We start from the raw sequence: 20,876 nt of genomic DNA, 5'->3' as shown, positions 1-20,876 counted from the left end.
GATTAGTGAATGTGGTAAAAGCTTCTCTACAGGCAAAGAAGTATGGCCATTCCACCCTCAACGGGCGATGCTCGTGAATTCCCTGCCCCTAGTTGTGCAAAATAATTACAGTTGCTTCGAGGGCTTTTGTACTATGATCTGTGATTCAATCCTCATCATGTGAAGATTTCTACACCCCTAATTAACAGTTAAAAAAGGGCATAAGTTTAATGTGGAACCCAATTGTGAAAAAGGGGTATCAAAGTTAAAAGGAGGTTCTAACATAGTTGCCAGTATTAGTTTAACAAGAGTTTGTGAAATCATTCAGTTTATCTAGCAGTGCTAGGAATTATGATGGTCGTGTATATTAACTGAGCCTAGGGTGACCTCATAGGCCAATAGGCTACATTTCATGGAAGTTAAAACAAATAGAGATTATTTACAGTACAACCAAAAGGGAGTTTCTGGCACCACAAATTACTTATATAGTATAACATTTCACTGTAGTCAAGTATCATTCTGAACTGACATGGCAGTTATGTCTTTATTATGTTGTTGTTGTTGTCTTCAGTCCAAAGACTGGTTTGAGGCAACTCTCCATGCTACTCAATCCTGTGAATGTATCTTTATCTCTGAGTAACTACTGGAACTTACATCCTTCTGAATCTGCTAACTGTATTGATCTCTTACGCTACCTCTATCATTTTTACTCTCCTCACTTCCCTCCAGTACTAAACTAATTATTCCTTGATGCCTCCAAATGTGTCCTACCAACTGATCCCTTCTTCTAGTCTCAAGTATTGCCACTAATTCCTCTTCTTCCCAGTTCTGTTCAGTACCTCCAAATTAGTTACATGCTCTACCCATTTGTATTGATAATGTTGTATTCACCTTGTAACGAAGCAGGGTTGCCCACTGCTATCCTGTTTTGGTTTTACACTCCTTCAGTAACTTAATTAAGCAATAAACCTTTCCCCCCCCCCCCCCTTCTTCACTACTCAGATTCCGACTACAGATTCTGTGGCCTTCAGCCTCATAGTACAGAATTCAGAAATAGTTTAAACAAAATTCCCCTAGTAATATCTATTATTTCAGTACATTCTAATGTCTATTCTGAAAGTAATGAGCTAATCAGTTTTATTGGAAATGCATACTATTAACAGTTATGGATAATGACGTATATTGTGCAATACATATTAAGTAAAATTCGAGTGAGCTAATAGGTCAAATTCAGCTATAAGACTGCATCCAAAAGAAAGCCTAAATTTTACTGTTTCCAGCAAAGTGTTCAAATTAACCTAAAGTCTATTAGTTAAATAGATATTAAGACTTAAAATATGTAGCCTACATGACTTTCAGTGCCAATTGTGACCAAACTACCAAATAATTCCGAGATCTGTTTCGATATTTTGCTACCTTTATTTTTCTATGTAAAATAACTCCAGTCTTAACTTTGCAAGTGCATTAATTAAGAATTAAGTAAATTTGAATATGTAAAAATTATTGTTCAAAAGGGCTGCCGTGGTTATAAGTCGGGAATTCCCACGGCGGATGCATAAGTTGGTTGGTTGGTTGGTTTGGGGAAGGAGACCAGACAGCATGGTCATCGGTCTCATCGGATTAGGGAAGGATGGGGAAGGAAGTCGGCCGTGCCCTTTCAGAGGAACCATCCCGGCATTTGCCTGGAGTGATTTAGGGAAATCACGGAAAACCTAAATCAGGATGTCCGGACGCGGGATTGAACCGTCGTCCTTCCGAATGCGAGTCCAGTGTGTAACCACTGCGCCACCTCGCTCGGTCATAAGTTAGTTCCGCGTATTTAAATTGATACAGCTCACTCATGTTATTTAAATAATAAAACCCAATAGTTAACTTCAAAACCAGTTAGAAAGGATCATTTTAACCCTGGGAAATTATAAACTATAATATATTAACGGAAATAGTCAAATATTCAAGCGCTCGTCTATATAAGGTCTGAGCTGGTGCAGTTTTCTACATCTACATCTACATCCATACTCCCTAAGCCACCTGACGGTGTGTGGCGGAGGGTACCTTGAGTACCTCTATCGGTTCTCGCTTCTATTCCAGTCGCGCATTGTTCGTGGAAAGAAGGATTGTCGGTATGCTTCTGTGTGGGCTCTAATCTCTCTGATTTTATCCTCATGGTCTCTTCACGAGATATACATAGGAGGGAGCAATATACTGCTTGACTCTTCGGTGAAGGTATGTTCTCAAAACTTCAACAAAAGCCTGTACCGAGCTACTGAGCGTCTCTCCTGCAGAGTCCTCCACTGGAGTTTATCTATCATCTCCGTAACGCTTTCGCGATTACTACACGTTCCTGTAACGAAGCGTGCTGCTCTCCGTTGGATCTTCTCTCTCTCATCTATCAAGCCTATCTGGTACGGATCCCACACTGCTGAGCAGTATTCAAGCAGTGGGCGAACAAGCGTACTGTAACCTCCTTCCTTTGTTTTTGGATTGCATTTCCTTAGGATTCTTCCAATGAATCTCAGTCTGGCATCTGCTTTACCAATGATCAACTTTATATGATCATTCCATTTTAAATCACTCCTAATGCATACTCCCAGATAATTTATGGAGTTGGCTGCTTCCAGTTGCTGACCTGCTATTTTGTAGCTAAATGATAAGGGATCTATCTTTATATGTATTCGCAGCACATTATACTTGTCTACATTGAGATTGAATTGCCATTCCCTGCACCATGCGTCAATTCGCTGCAGATCCTCCTGCATTTCAGTATAATTTTCCATTGATACAACCTCTCAATATACCACAGCATCATCCGCAAAAAGCCTCAGTGAACTTCTGATGTCATCCACAAGGTCATTTATGTATAATGTGAATAGCAGCGGTCCTATGACACTCCCCTGCGGCACACCTGAAATCACTCTTACTTCGGAAGACTTCTCTCCATTGAGAATGACATGCTGCGTTCTGTCATCTAGGAACTCTTCAATCCAATCACACAATTGGTCTGATAGTCCATATGCTCTTACTTTGTTCATTAAACGACTGTGGGGAACAGTATCGAACGCCTTGCAGATGTCAAGAAACACGGCATCTACCTGTGAATCCGTGTCTATGGCCCTACGAGTCTCGTGGATGAATAGCACGAGCTGGGTTTCACACGACCATCTTTTTCTAAACCCATGCTGATTCCTACAGAGTAGATTTCTAGTCTCCAGAAAAGTCATTATACTTGAACATAATACGTGTTCCAAAATTCTACAACTGATCGACATTGGAGATATAGGTCTATAGTTCTGCACATCTGTTCGACGTCCCTTCTTGAAAACGGGGCTGACCTGTGGCCTTTTCCAATCCTTTGGAATGCTACGCTCTTCTAGAGACCTACGGTACACCGCTGCAAGAAGGGGGGCAACTTCCTTCGCGTATTCTGTGTAAAATCGAACTGGTATCCCATCAGGTCCAGCAGCCTTTCCTCTTTTGAGTGATTTGAATTGTTTCTCTATCCCTTTGTCGTCTATTTGGATATCTACCATTTTGTCATCTGTGCGACAATCTAGAGAAGGAACTACAGTGCAGTCTTCCTCTGTGAAACAGCTTTGGAAAAAGACATTTAGTATTTTTTCAGTTAGTTCTCGGTCAGATTCTCTTGGAGCAAAAGTGCGGCAAGTTGGTTAATTTTTCGGTAAATGTAATTGTGAACATTGTTAAAGACTGGAAGTTTTTGACCTACCTAATGTGACGATTAAGTGTAAGACGCCTGGTCACGTGAATATTGTGGGTGTGAGTGATATCAAATAAATCGCACTATGGTTGTCATACGTGTTCAACAATGAATAAGGGCTTGACTTTTGATTTTGGAAAACATAATCTAGGATCCTGGCTTCTTAATTGTAGTGTGATTTAGGTGAGACAGACGCAGCTACCGAGAAGACAATATTGAATAAGCAAAGCAAGGTAGGTCGAGAACACTGCGCACTATCTACTGGGTGAGGAAATGTTTCAATACCGGTACATCCGGTTGTGACGTGAACTAGTAAGAGGCACTAATATGAGGATACAGCCTGGCACGTTACAACCTGACCAGAAGTCCTGTTCCCCCAGCCACTGAACGTCACTAACGCACACTATAACTTTAACCTTTCCATTTCCCTTTTTAAATTTTCTAACCTACCTGCACCATTTAAGGGATCTGACATTCCATGCTCCAATCCATAGAATGCCATTTTTGATTCTCCTGATAATGATGGCCTCCAGAGCAGTCCCCATCTGGAGAACAAGCTGCATGCTCTCGAGAAAACTTACGGCTGAAGTTTCCCCTTGCTTTCAGCTGTTCGCATTACCAGCACAGCAAAGCCATTTTGGTAGATGTTACAAGGCCAGTTCACTCAATCGTCCAGACTGTTGCCCCTGCAACTACTGAAAAGGCTGCTGCCCCTCTTCAGGAACCACACGTTTGTCTGGCCTCTCAACAGATACCCCTCCGTTGTGGTTGCACCTACGATATGGCCATCTGTATCACTGAGGCATGCAGGCCTCCCCACCAATGGCAAGGTCCATGGTTCATTATACTATTTATTACACAAAAAAGTTGCCTAATATGCTGGTCTTTAAAACTAAACGACTACAATTTCACTGTCAAACACAAATACGGAAAATTATAACTGAACACCAATGGCTTAACTGCAAATTGCACCCTTTCAAAACTAAAGAAAGGCTACTTTCTGAGTGGGTAGTGGGACAGCAAGCTACATCACCAGGCTTCTAAAGCTGCCAATAAACTATATTATAAAACTGAACAACAGAATAAAATTTTACTCCTAGTTGTTGTAACAAAGAATATTCTATCAGTATAATGGTAGCCTGCAATTTTGCCATATTGCTGAGAAGGCTCTTAATACATGAATCTCCTCCTCCTTTTCCGATGCTACAGCCCATGGAGGGCCCAGGCCTTGTCGACGACCTGTCTCTTCCAATCCTCTCTTGACTTCATCTACATCTACATCTACATTTATACTCCGCAAGCCACCCAATGGTGTGTGGCGGAGGGCACTTTACATGCCACTGTCATTACCTCCCTTTCCTGTTCCAGTCGCGTATGGTTCGCGGGAAGAACGACTGTCTGAAAGGCTCCGTGCGCGCTCTAATCTCTCTAATTTTACATTCTTGATCTCCTCGGGAGGTATAAGTAGGAGGGAGCAATATATTCGATACCTCATCCAGAAACGCACCCTCTAGAAACCTGGCGAGCAAGCTACACCGCAATGCAGAGCGCCTCTCTTGCAGAGTCTGCCACTTGAGTTCGTTAAACATCTCCGTAACGCTATCACGGTTACCAAATAACCCTGTGACGAAACGCATCGCTCTTCTTTGTATCTTCTCTATCTCCTCCGTCAACCCGATCTGGTACGGATCCCACACTGATGAGCAATACTCAAGTATAGGTCGAACGAGTGTTTTGTAAGCCACCTCCTTTGTTGATGGACTACATTTTCTAAGGTCTCTCCCAATGACTCTCAACCTGGTACCTGCCTTACCAACAATTAATTTTATACAATCATTCCACTTCAAATCGTTCCGCACGCATACTCCCAGATATTTTACAGAAGTAACTGCTACCAGTGTTTGTTCCGCTATCGTATAATCGTACAATAAAGGATCCTTCTTTCTATGTATTCGCAATACATTACATTTGTCTATGTTAAGGGTCAGTTGCCACTCCCTGCACCAAGTGCCTATCTGCTGCAGATCTTCCTGCATTTCGCTACAATTTTCTAATGCTGCAACTTCTCTGTATACTACAGCATCATCCGCGAAAAGCCGCGTGGAACTTCCGACACTATCTACTAGGTCATTTATATATATTGTGAAAAGCAATGGTCCCATAACACTCCCCTGTGGCACGCCAGAGGTTATTTTAACGTCTGTCGATGTCTCTCCATTGATAACAACATGCTGTGTTCTGTTTGCTAAAAACTCTTCAATCCAGCCACACAGCTGGTCTGATATTCCGTTTGTTTATCAGGCGACAGTGCGGAACTGTATCGAACGCCTTCTGGAAGTCAAGAAAAATAGCGTCTACCTGGGAGCCTGTATCTAATATTTTCTGGGTCTCATGAACAAATAAAGCGAGTTGGGTCTCACACGATCGCTGTTTCCGGAATCCATGTTGATTCCTACATAGTAGATTCTGGGTTTCCAAAAACGACATGATACTCGAGCAAAAAACATGTTCTAAAATTCTACAACAGATCGATGTCAGAGATATAGGTCTATAGTTTTGCGCATCTGCTCGACGACCCTTCTTGAAGACTGGGACTACCTGTGCTCTTTTCCAATCGTTTGGAACCTTCCGTTCCTCTCGAGACTTGCGGTACACGGCTGTTAGAAGGGGGGCAAGTTCTTTCGCGTACTCTGTGTAGAATCGAATTGGTATCCCGTCAGGTCCAGTGGACTTTCCTCTGTTGAGTGATTCCAGTTGCTTTTCTATTCCATGGACACTTATTTCGATGTCAGCCATTTTTTCGTTTGTGCGAGGATTTAGAGAAGGAACTGCACTGCGGTCTTCCTCTGTGAAACAGCTTTGGAAAAAGGTGTTTAGTATTTCAGCTTTATGCGTGTCATCCTCTGTTTCAATGCCATCATCATCCCGGATTGTCTGGATATGCTGTTTCGAGCCACTTACTGATTTAACGTAAGACCAGAACTTCCTAGGATTTTCTGTCAAGTTGATACATAGAATTTTACTTTTGAATTCACTGAACACTTCACGCATAGCCCTCCTTACACTAACTTTGACATCGTTTAGCTTCTGTTTGTCTGAGAAGCTTTGGCTGCATTTAAACTTGGAGTGAAGCTCTCTTTGCTTTCGCAGTAGTTTCCTAACTTTGTTGTTGTACCATGGTGGGTTTTTCCCACCAGCTTCACCAGCCTTCTCCAGTTCCATACTCTTTAACTTTCTCAGAGCCGTCTCTATATCACACACTAGCCATCACAATCCTGGTCTCCCTGCTGAGCAGCTACCATCTGGTTTTGCCATCAGATCTTTCTTTGGCACTCGCTGTTCTTCCATTCTCTGCAAATTCCCTAACCACTGTAACCTTTGTGCCTTTACATCTGTGGTGACTTGGGGATTTTTATAGAGTTCATACAGTTCTGAATTGGTCCTAATTCTCCAAGCACCATTTTCATACACTTCACGATATATCTTGCACAGTACTTTGCAGTCCCTTGCATTAAAGGCTTTTCTGACATATTGCCATTGGCCACATTTCTACCCCATACATAACAACTGGTTTTATAATTGTTTGTAAACTGTCATTTTCATGTGGCTTGAAATGTGGAAGGATTGCAACATGTTAAAGAAGTTGTAATAGACCTGATACACGCAGCTATTCTTACTTTTATCTCTGTTGGTACCATATTACCTACCGTAACCATTCCTCCCAATATTGATTTACTCTTTCAAATCCTTCAAACTGCTTAATGCCTCTCCACCTTGTTTTGTTTCAGGTACTGAGCATATTTTTTTTTCTTTAGTTACAGCAAACCCATGTGCCGCTACTTCACGTTCTAAAACTACATACTTTTCCATCAAATGTTCTGTGTTTCTTCCAAGCATGGCTAAGTCGTCTGCAAATGCCATCTCCTCAGTTGTCCTGTTGTAAACAGTACCATCTGTTTTGCTTGGCTGTTTTCACACGAAAGCCTACAGGACCAAGTCAAATAATGTTGGTGACACACAATTCCCTTACTTAAGTTTTTGAAAGACTGGAAAATTATTGGAATATTTTCAATTAACTTTTATTTTGCAGCTGGTTTTGCTTAGGGTCATTTTCATGAGAATTATTAGCTTTGGTGGTATCCCCAGCTCCCATAGCACCATAGAAAGACAACTAATTACTGTGAACTTTTAAAATAAAATAAACTAATTAATTTGCCTGTGATGTATTAATCAGACAGACAAATAATTACCAGGCTGAACGCACATGCACTCAATGTTAAATAACGTACCCCAACTACTACAGTTTATAATTTAGCTAATAAAAGTTTATCATCATTAATATTCACACATTAATTCACAGACTGGTGAAAGCAACTGTGTGATTAAGTGATCTGAAAATAGCTTGAGCCCCAATATAGTGGTTAGCAAACACACTATATAAAATTAATAAACAAAAATAGTTAGAAAAAACAGGCAGTGTTCACAGCTAAAATTTAACAGAGGCTAAACTCCACAGTAACTCATATATAAATAAGACTAACTGATACACAATGTATTAACCTAAGTGTCGATTAGTGGCAGAAAACATTCAAAGTCCCTGAGTAAAAGTCCAGACTCAGTGCACAAACTCAGAGTCCAAATCAACTTCTCTCTCTCTCTCTCTCTCTCTCTCTCTCTCTCTCACACACACACACACACACACACACACACACACACACACACACACACAAAAAACTGAACTACTGGCAGAAATAAACCTGGCAATGCAAAATATTTCTATCACCGAAAATGTGTGAGGGTGGACCACCATTCAGACCAGCATAGATCTTGCCTCTTCAACCGCGTACAAAACTGTGAGAAATTTCAAGATGGTTGCTGCACTTTTAAGGCCTCGGACCTTCCATCCATGGAAATAATCTGCATGTATGTCACTAAAGGACTTTGCATTTTCACCAGCCAGATTCACAACTTTTTTATAGATAAATGATATTCAAAACCCAACTGTGCCATTAATTGCATGCTGAAATTATCATCAAAACCAATACCTTATACTTAATTTTATGTGCAGTATTTTGCTCAAAATTTAATCAAATACAAAGTTTTGTTGTGGTGCTAAAAATCAGTGCGTAATCTCTGTGCCACCAATTCTTGTAATAAATATGGATATGGCACCACCTTACTGCGGTATCACCGCCAGACACCACACTTGCTAGGTGGTAGCTTTAAATCGGCCGCGGTCCATTAGTACATGTCGGACCCGCGTGTCGCCACTGTCAGTGATCGCAGACCGAGCGCCACCACACGGCAGGTCTAGAGAGACGTACTAGCACTCGCCCCAGTTGTACGGACGACTTCGCTAGCGATGCACACTGACGAAGCCTCGCTCATTTGCAGAGCAGATAGTTAGAATAGCCTTCAGCTAAGTCAATGGCTACGACCTAGCAAGGCGCCATTAGTAACATTGCATGTATCTACAGAGTCTCACTTGTATCATCAAGAACGATGTATACAAATGATGGATTAAAGTTACGTATTCCAGAAGCTACGTACTTTTCTTTATAGCATTCATTACGTATCCTGTTTCAGACCTATCTCTAGCCTGCGTGGGTTAACGCGTGCATATCGGCTTCCTCACTCAGGTAGTGTTCGTAGTGTTGGCTAACTGCTAACACTACACTTACTATTGGATATTTCCTCCTCTTTCCACTGAAGTGATCAGAATAATGATAACTACGAAAATTTATATAAGTTATGGGCAAAACTATGCAAATTTATAAACAATTAATCAGAAATATAATGAAAAGTATAAATCTTACAAACTAAATGTTGGATGTGGTGTGTAACAATGTCTGCCAATGCAGGCTGCCTTGCTGATTTGTATGTTTCTTACAGCTTAATTTTGTTACAAAATGTAACTCAATCGATGCGCATCATTGAACGCTGCAATTAGAGAGCTTGATCTCTTTTGCACCACAAATATTATAAAAGCTACTGAAGATTTGCGAAATTTCAGTTACGTAAATTATCTCGGTTATGCATCTTCTCACATATATTATTTACAAATCATATCTGCTTACTCGCAAAATCATGTTGCCCTCCTCTTTATTTGATATATTGTCCTTCACCGTATTTATTGCAGTTTGTGCTGTAGCTGTATAAACACAAACAATATAAAATTATTCTTTGTGTGTGTCAGTGGTGAAACTGCCGTCATGTCTGTTATTTTGAATCTGACAGGTTGACATGGCTGCCGGCCATTATTGGCAGCTGACATGCCCACCACAGCCCTACATGGGCCACATGCCCCTGGCCTCTGTGACCCAGGGCGTGCATGAGTTGAGTGCTGCTTGCAACCAAAACATGTTATCCATGCTCAAATATAGTCTGTCGTGTCACAGAGAAAGAGAGAGACAGAGTGTGTGTGCTTTTTCTTCTATGCATGGATGCACACAGTTCTCAATGGCTCAGATGTTCAGTGTGCTTGCTAAAATAAAAATATTGATGATCATGTACCTGAAAAGATGCGCAAAGTTATGCTATGAGCTATGAAGGAATATCACACTAGCAAGCAAAATGTGCACCTTTTTCATTTATTACAAATATTTATGCAGTCATGAAAAACCTTTAATTGCCATCATTGTGTATGTCACCCACACAACATGAAATTTCAGAATTTGTTCACAGTATATTTCAGAATTTGTTCACAGTATATTTCAGAATTTGTTCATGGTATGTTTATTTATTATGATGCTATTGACAATAAACCATGCTTATACGTACAATATGGAAGTTTAATGCAGGTAGGCTGCCTACATGTCTCTGGAGTTTTGTTTATGCTATGTTACAAATATAGTATCTTAACAACAAAAAAGTGGAAAAATGGTATGAAGACCTGTTTATGAAGCCAAAATATAAACTGTAAAAAAAGAACAACAAATACATAAACTGTTTAGCATCACTGACAAACTTCATAATATCATGTAGCCATAAAATGGAATAGTGAGGTAAGGGGTAAATACAAATATTTAGAAATGTATAATACGCTGTACATAATATATATACACATGCTTACAATCAAAAACTCAGTCTCATTACTTTGCAAATTGTCCTTCAGATAGTTTATTCTATTTACTGAAAAGCTGCTTCCCCTATGTTTTCTCTTCATCAAAGACGTGATTTAACATATTCCGGCTGCAAATGAAACAGAAGTCTTACTTTCTCATATGTTATCCAGATAAGTTAATGGAAATCAGAGCACACTTAATGTAACTTACCGAGACAAACCACCACGAGTTGTTTCGAAAAATTAACTGGGAGACAAATGACATATCACTTGCAGGAGAAATCACATGCAAATGCAAGTGTCCAATTGAATAGAACGGAGGCCAATGAAATCCAAGTCTGTCAACCAAACGTACACACACAATTATCAGTCATCAATAAATTTATGGAACACCGTTAACAACAATTAAGGTACTGTACTATAAAAGGTTATTATATTTTTTCAATAACTTTACAAATACACTCCTGGAAATTGAAATAAGAACACCGTGAATTCATTGTCCCAGGAAGGAGAAACTTTATTGACACATTCCTGGGGTCAGATACATCACATGATCACACTGACAGAACCACAGGCACATAGACACAGGCAACAGAGCATGCACAATGTTGGCACCAGTACAGTGTATATCCACCTTTCGCAGCAATGCAGGCTGCTATTCTCCCATGGAGACGATCGTAGAGATGCTGGATGTAGTCCTGTGGAACGGCTTGCCATGCCATTTCCACCTGGCGCCTCAGTTGGACCAGCGTTCGTGCTGGACGTGCAGACCGCGTGAGATGACGCTTCATCCAGTCCCAAACATGCTCAATGGGGGACAGATCCGGAGATCTTGCTGGCCAGGGTAGTTGACTTACACCTTCTAGAGCACGTTGGGTGGCACGGGATACATGCGGACGTGCATTGTCCTGTTGGAACAGCAAGTTCCCTTGCCGGTCTAGGAATGGTAGAACGATGGGTTCGATGACGGTTTGGATGTACCGTGCACTATTCAGTGTCCCCTCGACGATCACCAGTGGTGTACGGCCAGTGTAGGAGATCGCTCCCCACACCATGATGCCGGGTGTTGGCCCTGTGTGCCTCGGTCGTATGTAGTCCTGATTGTGGCGCTCACCTGCACGGCGCCTAACACGCATACGACCATCATTGGCACCAAGGCAGAAGCGACTCTCATCGCTGAAGACGACACGTCTCCATTCGTCCCTCCATTCACGCCTGTCGCGACACCACTGGAGGCGGGCTGCACGATGTTGGGGCGTGAGCGGAAGACGGCCTAACGGTGTGCGGGACCGTAGCCCAGCTTCATGGAGACGGTTGCGAATGGTCCTCGCGGATACCCCAGGAGCAACAGTGTCCCTAATTTGCTGGGAAGTGGCGGTGCGGTCCCCTACGGCACTGCGTAGGATCCTACGGTCTTGGCGTGCATCCGTGCGTCGCTGCGGTCCGGTCCCAGGTCGACGGGCACGTGCACCTTCCGCCGACCACTGGCGACAACATCGATGTACTGTGGAGACCTCACGCCCCACGTGTTGAGCAATTCGGCGGTACGTCCACCCAGCCTCCCGCATGCCCACTATACGCCCTCGCTCAAAGTCCGTCAACTGCACATACGGTTCACGTCCACGCTGTCGCGGCATGCTACCAGTGTTAAAGACTGCGATGGAGCTCCGTATGCCACGGCAAACTGGCTGACACTGACGGCGGCGGTGCACAAATGCTGCGCAGCTAGCGCCATTCGACAGCCAACACCGCGGTTCCTGGTGTGTCCGCTGTGCCGTGCGTGTGATCGTTGCTTGTACAGCCCTCTCGCAGTGTCCGGAGCAAGTATGGTGGGTCTGACACACCGGTGTCAATGTGTTCTTTTTTCCATTTCCAGGAGTGTATTTTATGTTGGAACATAAAAATTATCATCAATAAAAATATTTCATTTAAGCAGTCCAAGCTGCAATGAATGATAATGAGTTGTAATATGGGCAGTTTTTAATACTAGATCTTTTCTGCCTTTCAACTTATGAATTTGAGCTTCCCATGTCCAAAGGGTTATTTCAAAACAAAATTTAATATTTTAGCTAGTGATCTGTTAACCCCCCCCCCCCCCCCCCCCTTCCACTTTTTTCCCAATAAGTATGCTTACATTTTTATAGTACTATTCATTATGTCCGTAACAGACTAAACTAATACTTATACAAACCTTAAGTCTGAGACATCACCACCTCTTTCCTCCAGTACTTCCTTCCCAATTCTTACCATGTCTTCTACTGCAAAAATAAAGGAAAAAATTCACTTAATACAGTGCTTCTTTTTTTTCCAGATAACATGTTTTGGGTGTTAAACCTTTGTTGATGATCACTATTTGCTAGATTCTAGGAGCTGGAAATAACTTGCAAGAAGTCTTTTTTCTTATGACAATTGCTACAAATAATTTTAGGTACTGTATTCCAGAATGGAAAATTCATAATGGAATAACAATAATGAAATACGATAGATTGCTACTCACCACATACAAGAGGCATTGAGCGATAGACAGGTACATATAAAGGACAATTAAAAGTAAGCAAGGCTACTGGACAAAGACTCCGTCAAAACCAGACCAAGGTCGCCCCCCCCCCCCCCTCCCCCACACACACAGTCACCGTCGGCTCAGATATCTGACAGTGGCCACCTGAGCTCTTTGAGGATGTCCACATTGAAACTAGTATCAGTGACCATGATGTGGTTGTGGCAACAATGATTACCAAAGTACAAAAGACAACTAAAACAAGCAAAGAGATATATATGTTCAGTAAACTAGATAAAAATCAGTAGTGACATATCTCAGTGAGGAACTTGAAATTTTTAGTACAGGGTAGAAGCATGTAGAGGAACTATGGCTTGTGTTTAAAAGCATAGCTGACCATGCACTGGATATATATGTACCCAGTAGAACAGTTCATAATGGGAGAGAATCTCCATGGTATACAGTCACTGTAAAGAAACTACTGAACTACTGAAGAAACAGAGATTACTGCACAACAGCTGAAGGGAAAAAAAAAGTGTATGACTACAGATCGAGAGATGCTGAATGAAACATATTTGGCTCTCAAGGGAGCAATGCATGATGCCTTCAATGACTACCATGCAGAATGTATCATGGAGAAATAAAGAGGCAAGCAAATGAGCCGGGACTTACCCCAGTTCACTGCTAGTAGCACCATGTCACCACAACGCATCTGTGTGTAGCACACAAGTATTGCACCATAATTTAAGAATGGAATTAAAAGTCAAAGTTGCTTTTCCAAACTCTGTTAGCATGTGCTTAAGTATATTAATTTGTAAACTGTCAATCTCAGAATGATCAGGTCAATATTTTTCCCTATATACATCATTTTAAGAAAAAATAATAATTGGCACTAAATAATAAAGCCAGAAACCAAAAACTTGGTCATAATGTGCAGATGTATGTCAAGATTAACTGGTACAAGCCTCAACATGATTAAAGAAATATTTTGGTCAGAATCCGCATTTTTAAGAAAAATTGAAGGTGGTAAATATTAGACTCAGAAATATGAAAATTTTTATGAAGCTTCAGTTCAATATAAAAATATTAACTATGTAACCCCATTGAGTTATCTCTAATAGTTTTCGAGTAATTTGCAGAAAATTAAATTTGGAACTAAAATGTCCTTATTTGTAATAGATTAAGTATTTGTTATATTAATGCTAGAAAGTTTTGGTTACAGCGTGTGATGAAACCTATTAAATAATAGAGCTATAACAAGTTTCAAGGCCTGGATGCAAGGAATAACAAATACAAGGTCTCTTAAAGTTGTAGTTCAGAGGTCAGGTTCTACTGTCAGTTCCATTATGAAAGTTCTAGACGACAAAGTTTAAATGTAGGCGAGCTAAAACTTTTGCAACCAACTTAACTATATGCTTACAAAAATTAAGAAGATCCTAAAGTAATACACGACAGTGTTATAAAATATTCTGTGTCTGAGAAAGTGGCTGTTTGAGGCCGCTACCATGGGCATAAGGCAGATGACAGCAGGTGTTCCCTTGGCTGTCCGAAGTGCCACATACGTAAATACAACCTGAGAGGCAAGACTAGGCTTCACTTCGCACTGCCTCGGATGGTATCAGAGACAGCCTGTTACTAAACGCATATTTTCAGTAATTTTAGAAAGTGAACTCGTGAGAACTGTACACTGTCCTGGATCACTTAGATTTCACAGAAGTAACTGTTGGTGTGCCGCCCATAATGCTAACAAATCTGCGTGGCAAGTGGTGACAATTATTTTCCACTTTTGTGGCGAGCAGTTATTTTGATTATCAGAAGTCAGGGCAAAAGACAATAGGAACTTACTGTGGAGGTCGCCTCTGTACTGGTCAATAGTGCTGTTTAGGATAGAGAGATTTATTGTCAGTATTAACATAATGAGTATTACAATGTTGAGCATGTGAAACTTTACCAAATATGTATATCTATCAATTACAACTCAAAATCTTCATTTATAATTATAGTCCTGATTCCACTGAGCAAATAGAGAATAGAAACATTTCTTTCAGTGGGCTGGACAAGAATGTGGACTTGCAGATTGGGAACTATGGTCATTATGTTCTCCATAGCTTTCCAGCTAACCACAGAAATGGTTTCCAGGCTCTCATAAAAGGCGGCGAACAGTATTCCAATATTTACAGCAATTCAACAATATTCCAATATTTCAAATATTTTCTCCTATTACTTATGATATGAATATATAATATAATCATTATTATAATTAATAACCCACTACTCCACACAGTCCCCAGTGAAGGAGACAGGAACTGAAACTGAGGGCAACAAAGCAAAAGCTGAAATGCTTAACTCCATTTCCAAATGTTCCTTCACAAAGGACAACATAGTTTAATCCTTATACCACTGAATAAGATGGCTGAAGTAAGTGTCAGTAGAGTTGAGAAACAGCTGAAATGGTTAAAATTGAACAAAGCTCCAGGGCCTGATGGAATTCCTATCAGATCCTATACTGAATTTGCAGCTGAGTTAATCCCTCTTCTAACTATAATCTATCGCAGATCCCTCAAACAAAAAACCTTGTCCAGCTCATGGAAAAAAGCTCAGGTCACACCCGTCTACAAGAAGGGTACTGGAAGTGACCCACACAACTATTGTCCAATATCTTTGACAACAATTTCTTGTGGAATGTTGGAAGCCAATCATAATGAGATATATTGAACCGATTGACCTCCTCAATGCCTACCAGCATGAATTCTGAAATCCTCGATCATGTGAAACCCAACTTGTACTTTTCTCACATGAGATACTGAAAGCTTTGGATCAAGGCAGTCAGATTTCTCGATTTCCAACAAAAGCATTTGACTCAGTATCACACCTACACTTATTGTCAAAAGAATGATCATATGTGGTATCAAATGAAATTTGTGACTAGAGTGAGCACTTTTTGGTACAGAGGACGCAGCATGTTATCTCAGATGGAGGGTCATCAGCAGATGTAGGAGTAACTTCATGTATGTACCAGGGAAGTGTGTTGGAACCCTTGTTGTTCAGTAATGACCATGCAGACAATATTAATAGTATCCTCAGACTTTTTGCAGGCAATGCAGTTATCTATAACAAAGCACTACCTGAAAGAAGCTGCATAAATATTCAGTCAAATCCCGACAAGATTTCAAAGTGGTGCAAAGATTGGAAACTTGCTTTAAATGTTCAGAAATGTAAAACTGTACACTTCACATAACAAAAAATACACAGTATCCTATAATATCAATAATTCACTGATGGAATCGGCCAACTCACTAAAATACCTGGGGTCGACAGAAGCGTCCGATCCAACGCGTCGGCTTTGACCTGTGACGTAAGCGTGTTGTCGTGTGTGACGTCATGACGGCGCGGAGTTTGGTTTGAGTGTGGCTGTCTCCAGTTCCGTTTTATCTTATTTTATTTACTTTTCTGATCTGTTCGTTCTATCTCGTGAGATTTTTTTTTTAAATTTAAAAACACTTATTACTTATTTTAATTATCTGTTTCCTTGAATTTCTGTTTTAGTTTATTATATTTATCTTTCTGATCTGTTCGTTCTATCCCGTGAGATTTTTTTTTAAAAAAAAAAAAGACAAAAAATACTAATCAGCTACCGAAGCATCTTTATCTTCTATGGGTTGCAGGGGTTACGATCCCTGGGGAGGTGGGTGGGTATTCATGCATGGCTGTCATCACTTACACGTTGTAGCTACGCAAGGCGTCTAAATTTGATTATATTTAGTTTACCCCCCCACCCAAAACACCCCATTTCCCGCGCTTGTCCCGTTAGTGTCATTAGGCTTCTTGTGGAAAGTGTGTGTGTTTGTTTTTGTTTCCGCCATATTTGTGACGTCATGGGTCAAAGCAGACGAGTGGGATCGGACGCTTCCGTATTTCCAATACCTGAGTACAGCACTTTGTACGGATATGAAATGGAATGATCACAGAGGCTCTGTCACGGGTAAAGCAGGTGGTAGTCTCTGATTTATTGATGGAATACTGGGGAATTGCAACCAATCTACAAAGAAGACTGCTTACAAATCACACGTGTGACCGATTCCAGACTATGATTCAAGTGTTTGGAACCGATACCAAGTAGGACTAACAGGGGACACTGAATGTACACACAGAAGGGCAGCAACAATAGTCACAGGTTTCCTTGATTCCTGGGAGAGTGACACAGAAATGCTGAAGAAACTGAACTGGAAGACTCTTGAAGATAGTCTATTACAGTTTCAACAACCGGCTTTAAATGATGATTCTAGAAATATACTACAATCCCCTACATACTGCCAACATGGGGATCATGAAGATAAGATTAGAATGTTTACTGCATACACAGACACACTCAAATGATCATTCTTCCCCCACTTGATATGTGAATGGAACAGGATGAAACCCTAGTAAACAGTACAATGGGATGTTCCCTCTGCCATGCACCTCATGGTGGTTTGCAGAGTATAGATGTGGATGTAGACCTGAACAGGGATCTGAACCACCAACCTCCCAAATATGAATCATTTTTTTTTTTTTTTTTTTTACCAATGCACCACCTTGCGTAGCATTAATTATAAAAGGCAAAGTGTGGCCTTATATATTGTAGCAAGGCTAAAAATGTGATGTTTTCTTGTTTCTTCATATTCTCATTATTACTGTTCATCTGGAGAAGACGTTTTACTTGCAATTCTGACTAGGCATTATTGCTGAAGTTTTAACAACTACGGAAATTACTGTTTGGAATATATGTATTGTTGAAGATTTCTTGCAGTTTCTGTAACTTGGAACGTAAGCTCTTCTTGTCGCAGATGGCTTGAACTCTGTGCACCCAGGTGAAGACCACAGTACTGCTCTGTGGTAGACATTAGAAACTCTTTGCGCTTCTTGACAGGTACATGAGCATTTTCTTCCTGGATACAGAATGGCTAAATAAAGCAACAAACTTTTTCTTTATTAGAATGTGTGGGATTGGAAGGCATCCACTTTCTTTTACGAACCTTATGTTACTGTAAATGCTGTAAAAGTGTTGCAACAATTCCATCCTATTTTTTTCACTATCTGGTGAAATCACAAAAATATTTTCCATATACCGGTGAAAAATTTTGGTTTCAGCTTGGTTTTCTGAGCTCCTTTCTAAAAGTACTCCATATGCGTCTGCGATTCTTCACCGAGAGGTGATCCCATAGTGAAATCACAAAAATATTTTCCATATACCGGTGAAAAATTTTGGTTTCAGCTTGGTTTTCTGAGCTCCTTTCTAAAAGGACACACTAGGTTGACACTAGGGGTGGTAACTGCTGGTAGTGACTGTAATGGCTTTTCCCATTTACACTAGCTCCTAACAGCCATCATGCCAAGTGTCAACTTAATTTACAAGTATAATATTTGCATATTTGGTCATAGCACTTACCAATATGTTCTATTTACAGTTTATACAAATACCCAGTGCCATAAAAGAAGAGGAGATATAAATAAGCGTAAACAATGATTTTTAATCATGACAGTGATTTCCTGCTAAGTTCAGCATATACTGCTGCATTATTGCAAATTTGTCACGAATTTTTCGGCTGGGAGCAGCAGACAGAATGAACAGCCCCTCCCCCCGTGCAGCACACACACACACACACACACACACACACACACACACACACATTCCCCATCACTAGTCGAAATAAGTGGTTGGTCCACCTGATACTTCTTTGGCAGAAGAGTGGGATTCAGAATTCTCTTTAACACATTCCCATTTACTTCCAATATTGCTCTATTAAAAATGACTTCGTTCAATAACACTCGAACTACTGCATTCCTGTTCCTTGATCAATCTGGTATTTTTTGAATGCTGGTGAATTTTTGTTATTTGTCAAAGATTGTTTCACTCCAAATATCTGTTAAGCTTCTGAAAGAACGTAATATGAACTGTCTCCCATTCTGTTGTGTAACTAATGTGTAAGTCCTAAATCTGAGGGCAATATATAAGAACGCACGTACGTCACGTTATATGGCATAATTTATGCCCGAACTATTTGCAACTCATATTTGTAGGTTATGTAAGCATGTTGAGTGCAATTTCTTTAACAAATGAATGATCAAAATTAGACGGTGCTATTATGCACAAACTGAAAAGGGTTTGTTTCGTATCTGCATCACAACGCATAATAATCTACTCTCTAACACTAATTCTACAAAGAGAAAACTCTTTAGAATTAGTCTGACAACTTACGAATTTTTTTATCGCTCGAAGTCAGTTGTTTGGCATTCCGTACGTGCTCTCTCGTAATTACTAAATAATGATGTTTCGCAGCCGGTTTAATATCTGGAAACACTATGTAATCTTCATCCCGATACAAGACTTCTGTGGGTTCGTCTCCATCGTATATTTTACAGAACAAACACGCGCTCCTATCAGTACTCATTTCTATTTACAATGATTTGGTACTTCTTATCAGTTTTACAGGCTAATTTATCTTCCCAGCATGCACTATATTGCAATAAATGATTCACTGGAATGCATTGATAGAGACGTTGGCTAATTTTCTTGCACCATAGTTATATGACTTTGCATAATATTACTGTGTAAGATTTCGGTTAGTCATTTCTTTCTTCAGCGCACGAATTTGGTGTCCATTTTACGGCACCACAACAAATAATTTTTATTTTCGTTTAGTTTTCAATAACATCTGCTTTCCAGCATTTATCAGTAAAGATATTCTACTTCACCCTTTTTTAGCGAAGGTATGCTAAAACACTGAACTTGGTATGGACGAGGTTTTATCACACGTCAAAGGAACGGAACAGCAGGCGACATCATCGTCCAATGTTAATGTCATCACACGAGACGGAATGTCAACACACTAAATCACTTTGTTTAGCCCAGTATATAATGATGAAAGTAGTCTCTAACGCAACAGTCACGATACACTGTCTCGTTTGCGTTACCACTAGCGATAGCAGTGCCCCAAGCGGCCAGAAAGCGACACTAATGAATACAATACAGGATGAGCGCGAATGCTAATGTTTATATTGAGTTGTAATATAGCTTTTACAATAGAGAGTGTGTATAGTGCCATAAAAATCGAAAATAGCTAAAAAAACTACACCCCATTTGTGATTATTTAGTTTCCTAAGGACTCTGGCAGGTAAGAAAAGGTGCTTTACAGGACAGTTTATTTACGGTTCTTTTGTAACATACAGACGTTTGCTGAAAAATTTCTTTTTCCTTTTTAGATTAGATTAGATTAGATTTACTTTCATTCCAATCGATCCACAGTAAGGAGGTCCTCCAGGATATAGAACATGTCAGAAAAAACAACAATACATGGCAAATATTTACAACTCAAACAAATAAGCTAATGTACCATTCCCAAGTGGCATGGTCGTCATTCTTTAATGAACGCTATATGAAAGAATCATTTTACAAATACTAATGCATTGAATTTAAAATAAAAAAGTTTTTTTCTTTATTTATCAGGTAATAAACGTGTAATACAACTACTAAATACTTATTTACAATGAACACATTATTGCACTGAACTGGTACAGAAGTTAGACTGTACTTATATACACTGAAATTGTGCAGAAGTTATATATATATATATATATATATA

General features: G+C 40.2%; 1 protein-coding gene across 1 annotated transcript; it reads right to left on the bottom strand.

Annotated features, from left to right (window-relative positions):
- Positions 1–10,405: 10,405 nt before the first annotated feature.
- On the bottom strand, positions 10,406–20,143 carry LOC124789862 (adenosine 5'-monophosphoramidase HINT3-like). Its single transcript, XM_047257373.1, has 4 exons — positions 19,493–20,143; positions 12,949–13,015; positions 10,969–11,095; positions 10,406–10,885 (listed from the first exon to the last, which is right to left on the bottom strand). The coding sequence occupies exons 1-4, from the start codon at positions 19,683–19,685 to the stop codon at positions 10,859–10,861; spliced, it is 414 nt and encodes a 137-aa protein (XP_047113329.1). The 5' UTR covers positions 19,686–20,143; the 3' UTR covers positions 10,406–10,858.
- Between the last annotated feature and the right edge of the window lie 733 nt (positions 20,144–20,876).

The sequence above is a fragment of the Schistocerca piceifrons genome, chromosome 3 (assembly GCF_021461385.2).
Source record: "Schistocerca piceifrons isolate TAMUIC-IGC-003096 chromosome 3, iqSchPice1.1, whole genome shotgun sequence".
Taxonomy (NCBI): Eukaryota; Metazoa; Arthropoda; class Insecta; order Orthoptera; family Acrididae; genus Schistocerca; species Schistocerca piceifrons.
The sequence above is the reverse complement of the archived record's forward strand: the minus strand, read 5'-3'. Positions and strand labels throughout refer to the sequence as shown.

What these genes read in the sequence shown, in the direction of transcription:
- LOC124789862 (XM_047257373.1), bottom strand. Translation starts at nt 19,685, where the DNA reads ATGAGTACTGATAGGAGCGCGTGTTTGTTCTGTAAAATATACGATGGA. An exon ending in GGTGATGTCTCAGACTTAAG is followed by an intron (nt 11,096 to 12,948) that starts GTTTGTATAAGT and finishes TTTGGTTGACAG; the next exon opens with ACTTGGATTTCATTGGCCTC. An exon ending in ACTCGTGGTGGTTTGTCTCG is followed by an intron (nt 10,886 to 10,968) that starts GTAAGTTACATT and finishes TTTCATTTGCAG; the next exon opens with CCGGAATATGTTAAATCACG.